Source organism: Quercus suber, unplaced genomic scaffold (genome assembly GCF_002906115.3).
Source record: "Quercus suber isolate HL8 unplaced genomic scaffold, Cork oak 2.0 scaffold_186, whole genome shotgun sequence".
Taxonomy (NCBI): Eukaryota; Viridiplantae; Streptophyta; class Magnoliopsida; order Fagales; family Fagaceae; genus Quercus; species Quercus suber.
Window position 1 is genome coordinate 756,801 of NW_027069644.1, and position 9,351 is coordinate 766,151.

At 29.6% G+C, this 9,351-nt stretch overlaps 2 protein-coding genes across 2 annotated transcripts; one reads left to right on the top strand and one right to left on the bottom strand.

Moving 5' to 3' along the window:
* Positions 1–1,053: 1,053 nt before the first annotated feature.
* On the top strand, positions 1,054–4,471 carry LOC136069736 (bifunctional pinoresinol-lariciresinol reductase 2-like). Its single transcript, XM_065778566.1, has 4 exons — positions 1,054–1,460; positions 3,120–3,360; positions 3,532–3,735; positions 4,105–4,471. The coding sequence occupies exons 1-4, from the start codon at positions 1,131–1,133 to the stop codon at positions 4,266–4,268; spliced, it is 939 nt and encodes a 312-aa protein (XP_065634638.1). The 5' UTR covers positions 1,054–1,130; the 3' UTR covers positions 4,269–4,471.
* A 3,403-nt stretch (positions 4,472–7,874) lies between these two features.
* LOC136069733 (bifunctional pinoresinol-lariciresinol reductase 2-like) lies at positions 7,875–9,258 on the bottom strand. Its single transcript, XM_065778542.1, has 3 exons — positions 8,988–9,258; positions 8,612–8,815; positions 7,875–8,241 (listed from the first exon to the last, which is right to left on the bottom strand). Exons 1-3 carry the CDS (start codon positions 9,187–9,189, stop codon positions 8,078–8,080), a joined length of 570 nt encoding a protein of 189 aa, XP_065634614.1. The 5' UTR covers positions 9,190–9,258; the 3' UTR covers positions 7,875–8,077.
* Between the last annotated feature and the right edge of the window lie 93 nt (positions 9,259–9,351).

The window sequence follows — 9,351 nt, forward strand, 5'->3', positions numbered from 1 at the left end:
TATCCCATTTGGTCATCCTAATGGGAATGCTCTTAAATGAAATAAGGTTAAGAAATATGAAATTTGATGTGGGTGAAAATGAAAAGTGTTAGTTAAAATATGAAAAAGTATGTTCTTATCCTAAAACAATGAAAAATATTTCGGTAAGTTGATACCAATGTTCTAAACATGGATTTTTTTTTTTTTTGGGTGGAAATATCATTTTAATCCATATAATTTGGAATTATTGTTAATTTGGTTCATATATTTTGGTAGCAGTTAATTTGGTTACTATTACTTTTAACTTGCAATCAACTTACAGTCAATTTCTTTTAGTGATTTGACGATATGGATCAAATTGACTATAAGTTGAAAATAACAATGATGAAATTATCAAAGTTTAGGGATCAAATTGACAATAACCCAAAAATATAAGGACCAAAATGATATTTTCACCTATTTTTTTTCAAAAGGAAAATAATAATAAATGCCCTAAGGACATTGGTTTATGAATTATTTTTAAAAATAATTTATGGAAAAATGATAAAGCAATTACTTTTTTTTACATATTTTTATAATTTTCATAAAAATTGTGTCAAAACTTTCCTAATATAGTTTATTAATTTTTTTTTGAGAGAGTTTCAACCTATGGCGTCCGCTTCTGATAATTGCTCTTTATTATCAGACCAAGACACCAATCAGTTTTTAGTGTAGGTGGGGATTGAACCCCAGATCTCTTATACAACCATCAGAGACTTTACCAGTTGAGCTAACTGGAACCCACTAGTTTATTAATAATTGGTCTAAGAGCATCGGTTAACAACTTAACATTACAATTTTCAAAATAAGAACAACCCTTACATTTGTCCATCATGCATGCCCCTAGTTACATGCAAGTAAATCACCATAAAAGACAAGTTTAAAATACATAGAAAATTACACAGCATTATTATTATGGAAAAGAGTAATCTCAAATCGATACCTCGGCAGTCAGCACCAATCCCGACAAAAAATATTTATTCCCTTGTTAAAACAAGACAGCCTACCATTGCTTCAAACACCAGCAAAAAACCATAACATGTATTTGCTATAAAAAGCCGAGGAAGGAAATCTCTTTAGAACCAGAACGAAGAAAAGGAATAAAAAGAAAAATGGAAAAAAGCAAAGTTTTGATTATAGGGGGAACTGGGTATCTAGGGAAGAGGTTGGTGAAGGCAAGTTTGGCTGAAGGTCATGAGACATACATCCTACACCGAGCAGAGATAGGTGTTGATATTGATAAAGTTCAAATGCTTTTGTCATTCAAGGAGCAAGGAGCTCACCTTGTTTCTGGTTCCTTCACCGATCACCAGAGCCTTGTGAAGGCTATCAAATTAGTTGATGTTGTTATCTGTGCAATATCTGGAGTTCACATCCGAAGCCACCAAATTCTCCTTCAACTTAAGCTTATTGATGCCATCAAAGATGCTGGTAATGTAAAGGTATATATACATTTATAAATTTTGCAAAACTATATTTTACTTGCCAATCTAAACCAAAACCCAATATTTCGTATCGTGTGTAAAACTGGTGTAATAAAAATTTTGTATGTTTTTGTTTGTTCCGATCATTTCAGTTTGTTTGGGCACCCCGGTCAAGTGAATAAGATTTTTTATTTTATTTATTTTTCTTTAAATGGTTAACATGTATAATTTAACTTTTACAACATAAATTTTTTTCTCTCCTGCCCTCAAATAGTCAAATGTTATCGTACCACTGTCACATCACTTTTTTTTTACTCCTTGTTTTTTCTCTCTCTCTCTCACTATCTTACTTTTCTTTTGACTTTTCTTTTTAGCGGATGTCTGATAAAAATTATTTTTATCAATTTATTTTACTATTTAGTTTATTTATACTACTATTTATGAGTCTTATTATACTTTTTGATATTATTTATGGGTCTCACTGTACTATTTCAACTAACTTTTACATTTATCTACAGTACTTTTAGCAAAAAAATTTTAATTTTAATAAAATAAGCAGATCTCAAACGGACTCTTAGTCTTTCCATAACATATAAGCATTCCTGTTAACTTGCGTAAAAATTCTACTTATTTAACCTAAAATTTATTTTTTTCTATTTTACATAATCACTTATCAAAAACACTATAGATTGATCATAACTGCAGAGACGAACTCAGGATTTTAAATTAAAGAGAGTCATAGTATAAGCCAATAAAATTAAATTTAAAAAAAAAAAAAAAACCTCCAAATAGTCATTCATATTGTATTACAAATTATAAATACACAAAATCATTATTTCTTAATACATTAAGATGCAATCATCCATCAACAAAAACAAAAACAAAAACAAATTTTTTTTTTTTAAAATACTAGGCTACTATTTTTTTTTTTTTTTTTTGGTTGAAGTTAAAGCATTTACAATAGTGGTACTAAAAAAACTACTTTTTCTATTTTTATTACCTCACTTTACAATACACTCAACATCAATTTTTTTTTTTTACCACTTCATTTAAAATAATATAAACAACTCATTAAAATAATAAGGATGAGAGAGTTTAGTTTTTTTATTGAAGGAAGCGAGANTATTATTCATTAACTGACATGAGTACTTTCCAAATGCCATGGAAGGGCTAGGAATGGGCCCCTTAATTTTTCAAAAACTCCCACTCTCTCATACATTTTTGGTCTATGGAGGATGTGTCTCTTGACCTTATTTTTTAATAGAACAAAAATTATGGAAGATGCATGTATGAAGATCATGTAAATATTTTTGTTATATGTAAGAAAATATCATATGTTAAATAAAAATTAAAAACACAGTTTATGTATAAGTAATATATATATATACACACGCTCAATCTTTTTTTTTTTTTCCTATCTCTTTCAATAACGTAAATCTTATTCCTCTTTCTTTTCTTTTTTTTTCTTTTCTTTTTTCTCTTTTTTCTATTTTCTCTTCTTCTAATTATATGCCCACAAAATATCTATTAATAAAAATTTGTATGTTCTATTTTAAATTAATATAGTATAAACGTGATAAATATATATTTGATATAATCCATACGTATTGGTTTTGTTGGTTTTTCATTAATTAGTTTAAATGACAAGTTTTTTTTTTTTTTTTTATATGTTGGTAGAGATTTTTACCCTCTGAGTTTGGCACCGACCCTGCTAGAATGGAGAATGCATTAGAACCTGGGAGAGTGACATTTGATGACAAAATGATTGTTAGGAAAGCCATTGAAGATGCTCAAATACCTTTCACATATATTTCCGCAAACTGTTTTGCTGGTTACTTTCTTGGTGGTTTGTGCCAGCCCGGTAAGATCCTTCCTTCAAGGGATTCAGTGGTATTGTTGGGTGACGGAAATAAAAAAGGTATTTCCTTAACAACCTTATTAGTTTTGCATTGTACAGATCGAAGAGAACCATGAAAGTAGAGTCATTTTTTTTCACACTATAATGTGTTTGATTTGAGGATTTATTTATGTACTCAATTTTTATATTTACCTTTACATGAAATGCAACATTTTTGTCTTAATGTGGCAGCAATTTATGTGGAGGAAGATGATATAGCCATTTACACCATCAAAACTATAGATGACCCTCGAACACTCAACAAGACAGTATATCTAAGGCCACCTAAAAACATCCTATCTCAAAGAGAAGTTGTTGAGATTTGGGAGAAACTAATTGGCAAAGAGTTGCAAAAGTCTTCCATACCCAAGGAAGAGTTTCTAGCTTCCTTGAAAGGTACGATTAATACTGGTTTAATTTCTAAGACAAGTACTGTATTAATATGTCTTACTTGACTCCTAACTTTATGTTATTTTAATGGAGAGAATCATGTTTTCAATCCAAAAAAAAAATGGCAAAGACAAAGAATTGACTGCCTTTAGGGTCAATCACGAAATTGTCATAGAAAAGCCTTGTTAAAAGAAAAAGTAAAAAATAAAATATTCACCGAAACTCTAATTATGTTGTTACCGATCTCATTCACTGTTATGAGTTTTAATAAAGGTCGTAAAAATTCTTAACTAATTATATTTTATTTCAAAGTTTTCACTGTGTTTATGTTACATGTTTTCTTAAATTTTGATACGGTTTTTCTTTCTCAAAAAGGACAAGAGTACGCACAGCAAGTTGGACTTATACATTACTATCATGTTTGTTACGAGGGGTGTCTTGCAAATTTCGAGATAGGAAATGATGCAGTAGAAGCTTCTGAGCTTTATCCAGAGATCAAGTATACTACAGTGGAAGAATACATGAAACGCTATTTATAAGTACACATTATGGTAGCATAATTCTTATAAGTGCCTGTGCCTATACTATTTTATGTGTGTTCTCTCAAAAAGGAGTGATGGACTTTCTTCTACCCCTCTCTCTCCCTATAATAATTTTTCTTTTTGAAATGTAACATAATGAGGTGGACAAATGCTAAAACTAGGGGAAAAGAAAATAATATCTTGTCCCTAGTTCTAAATAAGATCATTTTGTTTTCCAATATATATATATATATATATATCATTATGTACTTGACTTGAAAAATATGATACAACTTTTTTTTATATATATAGATGTACGATAATATTTGATTTTTTTTTTCACTTTTATGATAATTGATCTTTACAATCAAGCTAAAACATCAACAGTTTAATTTTTGTATAAACGGAATTTGATCACTTGTCCTTTATTCAACAACAAAAAACTTTACCAATTGAATTAATTAAAGGATAAAGTTTAGCTACAAAATCGATTGTAGCCTTAGGCTATAAACTCACTTAATAAAATAAATATTACTGCATATTTTGAAAATCTAACCATTAAATTACATGTTCTTTATGCTTTTAATGCACATGTCAATTTTTGTATCAATCGGATATCATTTACTATATAATCTATAATCTTATATTTTATGTATAATTTTAAATTACAAAAACTTGCAATTTAAAAATTTATTGATGACATAGCTATTAATCTTTAATTTTCTTGAAATTTTGCAAACATGGAGAATATAAGAAGAAGATGCAATCCAATGGTAGATTTGTCAAAATTCACCTCCAATAAAAAGATATTGACTGAGTTTGTAGTCTAAGACTATAATCGATTTTGTAGCTAAATTTTGTCCTTAATTAAAACCAATATATAACAAGAATTCTGATTAAATAATAATTAAATAATTAGCCTCTATTTCAGCACATTCTCATAAATAAATAAAAAAACAAAAAAAAAATCTAATTATAAGATAATTAACTATTAGAACCTCGTTATTCCAAAATGTGTGGGCTTCAATTTTGAAACCTTGCTTGTCGCTAAACCCAATATTTATAAATACTACATATTTAAATATATATCTAGAAATAAAAATTTAAATTAGAGAACTTATATATATTAAAAAAGACAATATAATTAAATTAGAATTTAACAAAATATTGATCAAAATTGTTTAGTGTTGGTTTGCTTTATTCTAATTAATAAACCATTGAGTTCTAACCTATTTGAACTAATATGAAAAGGAACCAAATTAAAAATATATATCATAACGATTATGAGGGAAAAAAAATATAAACTTTCAAAAATTTACCTAACATCAAGAGAGAAAAAAGGGGTTTTGAAAAAAGAATATAATTTGAGTAACTTTTTTAAGTTTACCCTTTATAAGGACGCAATTTGGGTCCCTAGCTCAAGTGATGAATGAACTTAGACCCAACGTGGGGGACTGAGAGCCGTAAAAATTTAATGGAGGCATGTCTCATATGTCGAAGCGTTAGGAGTATGTCTTGGGTAGTTAAAAAGGCGTCTACACAGGCAGAAGTGATGTATGATAAGCACAGACTAGCTAAGGTGACATCAAAATCCTCATTTCTTCCCGAGGAGCTAGAAAGAAGACTCTTGAGGGGCTATTGTAGCGGTATTGGGCCTAGGAGCTCATTATCTATGTATATATTGGGCCTGAGGCCCAAGCCGAGGACGAGAGATTGTCCGAGGAGGAGTAAACATTGTCAAGGGAGTCTATGTTAGTAAATGAAGAAGTTAGTTTTGGTCATAATGGCCCAGGAGGGTGGGCCGAGGATGAATGCCTCCTTGGCTAACCAAAGCTGAGGTTTGAAGAGGTGGTCTGCCACCCAAGCAAACGTTCTAGGAAGTTCTATCAGAACGGATAAGCATTGCAGAAACATAGGACAGGGGAGTCCTAAAATATCTAAGGAGAAAGCTGCTTCCACCGCATTAAATGCTCTGCAGCTAACTCTCTGACCGCATTAATGTGGAGGTGATACCTGAACAGTAGTTTTCAGCCCTACAGCTACTACATAAAGACTTTAGGAAGGTGCTGATGGGACAAGTATCAAAACGACCATCTGGCCTGCACGTGAAAGGTAAAGATGAAAGAGGAAGAGAGTATATAAGAAGAAGGAAGCAATAGGAGAAGGGGATTGAGAAACTAAGAGAAAAATATTGTAGCCATCAAGAACTGACTTTGTAAACCAAACTTGAGAGAAATATATAAGAATTGATCTCCTCGGACTGTACTGAGGACGATTTTCGTTAAGCTTAGATCAATTTATCTTCTTTTTCTTGTCACCTAAATTCATTATTCTTGTTGTCTAACTCGTTAAAGTCCAGTTTTCCAACCTACTCTCTACAAATTCATTGTATTGGGTTTTTTGGGTCTAAGTTCATTCATCACTTGAGCTAGGGACCCAAATTGCGTCCTTATAAAGGGTAAACTTAAAAAAGTTACTCAAATTATATTCTTTTTTCAAAACCCCTTTTTTCTCTCTTGATGTTAGGTAAATTTTTGAAAGTTTATATTTTTTTTCCCTCATAATCGTTATGATATATATTTTTAATTTGGTTCCTTTTCATATTAGTTCAAATAGGTTAGAACTCAATGGTTTATTAATTAGAATAAAGCAAACCAACACTAAACAATTTTGATCAATATTTTGTTAAATTCTAATTTAATTATATTGTCTTTTTTAATATATATAAGTTCTCTAATTTAAATTTTTATTTCTAGATATATATTTAAATATGTAGTATTTATAAATATTGGGTTTAGCGACAAGCAAGGTTTCAAAATTGAAGCCCACACATTTTGGAATAACGAGGTTCTAATAGTTAATTATCTTATAATTAGATTTTTTTTTTGTTTTTTTATTTATTTATGAGAATGTGCTGAAATAGAGGCTAATTATTTAATTATTATTTAATCAGAATTCTTGTTATATATTGGTTTTAATTAAGGACAAAATTTAGCTACAAAATCGATTATAGTCTTAGACTACAAACTCAGTCAATATCTTTTTATTGGAGGTGAATTTTGACAAATCTACCATTGGATTGCATCTTCTTCTTATATTCTCCATGTTTGCAAAATTTCAAGAAAATTAAAGATTAATAGCTATGTCATCAATAAATTTTTAAATTGCAAGTTTTTGTAATTTAAAATTATACATAAAATATAAGATTATAGATTATATAGTAAATGATATCCGATTGATACAAAAATTGACATGTGCATTAAAAGCATAAAGAACATGTAATTTAATGGTTAGATTTTCAAAATATGCAGTAATATTTATTTTATTAAGTGAGTTTATAGCCTAAGGCTACAATCGATTTTGTAGCTAAACTTTATCCTTTAATTAATTCAATTGGTAAAGTTTTTTGTTGTTGAATAAAGGACAAGTGATCAAATTCCGTTTATACAAAAATTAAACTATTGATGTTTTAGCTTGATTGTAAAGATCAATTATCATAAAAGTGAAAAAAAAAATCAAATATTATCGTACATCTATATATATAAAAAAAAGTTGTATCATATTTTTCAAGTCAAGTACATAATGATATATATATATATATATATATTGGAAAACAAAATGATCTTATTTAGAACTAGGGACAAGATATTATTTTCTTTTCCCCTAGTTTTAGCATTTGTCCACCTCATTATGTTACATTTCAAAAAGAAAAATTATTATAGGGAGAGAGAGGGGTAGAAGAAAGTCCATCACTCCTTTTTGAGAGAACACACATAAAATAGTATAGGCACAGGCACTTATAAGAATTATGCTACCATAATGTGTACTTATAAATAGCGTTTCATGTATTCTTCCACTGTAGTATACTTGATCTCTGGATAAAGCTCAGAAGCTTCTACTGCATCATTTCCTATCTCGAAATTTGCAAGACACCCCTCGTAACAAACATGATAGTAATGTATAAGTCCAACTTGCTGTGCGTACTCTTGTCCTTTTTGAGAAAGAAAAACCGTATCAAAATTTAAGAAAACATGTAACATAAACACAGTGAAAACTTTGAAATAAAATATAATTAGTTAAGAATTTTTACGACCTTTATTAAAACTCATAACAGTGAATGAGATCGGTAACAACATAATTAGAGTTTCGGTGAATATTTTATTTTTTACTTTTTCTTTTAACAAGGCTTTTCTATGACAATTTCGTGATTGACCCTAAAGGCAGTTAATTCTTTGTCTTTGTCATTTTTTTTTTTGGATTGAAAACATGATTCTCTCCATTAAAATAACATAAAGTTAGGAGTCAAGTAAGACATATTAATACAGTACTTGTCTTAGAAATTAAACCAGTATTAATCGTACCTTTCAAGGAAGCTAGAAACTCTTCCTTGGGTATGGAAGACTTTTGCAACTCTTTGCTAATTAGTTTCTCCCAAATCTCAACAACTTCTCTTTGAGATAGGATGTTTTTAGGTGGCCTTAGATATACTGTCTTGTTGAGTGTTCGAGGGTCATCTATAGTTTTGATGGTGTAAATGGCTATATCATCTTCCTCCACATAAATTGCTGCCACATTAAGACGAAAAATGTTGCATTTCATGTAAAGGTAAATATAAAAATTGAGTACATAAATAAATCCTCAAATCAAACACATTATAGTGTGAAAAAAAATGACTCTACTTTCATGGTTCTCTTCGATCTGTACAATGCAAAACTAATCAGGTTGTTAAGGAAATACCTTTTTTATTTCCGTCACCCAACAATACCACTGAATCCCTTGAAGGAAGGATCTTACCGGGCTGGCACAAACCACCAAGAAAGTAACCAGCAAAACAGTTTGCGGAAATATATGTGAAAGGTATTTGAGCATCTTCAATGGCTTTCCTTACAATCATTTTGTCATCAAATGTCACTCTCCCAGGTTCTAATGCATTCTCCATTCTAGCAGGGTCGGTGCCAAACTCAGAGGGCAAAAATCTCTACCAACGTATAAAACAAAATTTGTCATGTAAACTAATTAATGAAAAACCAACAAAACCTATACGTATGGATGTATCAAATATATATTTATCACGTTTATACTATATTAATTTAAAATAGAA

Bases quoted from the DNA above. Each gene is read 5' to 3' on its own strand.
- LOC136069736 (XM_065778566.1), top strand. From the start codon at position 1,131: ATGGAAAAAAGCAAAGTTTTGATTATAGGGGGAACTGGGTATCTAGGG. The intron at 3,361-3,531 runs GTATTTCCTTAA...TTAATGTGGCAG, and splicing joins GGGTGACGGAAATAAAAAAG to CAATTTATGTGGAGGAAGAT. The intron at 3,736-4,104 runs GTACGATTAATA...TTTCTCAAAAAG, and splicing joins GTTTCTAGCTTCCTTGAAAG to GACAAGAGTACGCACAGCAA.
- LOC136069733 (XM_065778542.1), bottom strand. From the start codon at position 9,189: ATGGAGAATGCATTAGAACCTGGGAGAGTGACATTTGATGACAAAATG. The intron at 8,816-8,987 runs GTATTTCCTTAA...TTAATGTGGCAG, and splicing joins GGGTGACGGAAATAAAAAAG to CAATTTATGTGGAGGAAGAT. The intron at 8,242-8,611 runs GTACGATTAATA...TTTCTCAAAAAG, and splicing joins GTTTCTAGCTTCCTTGAAAG to GACAAGAGTACGCACAGCAA.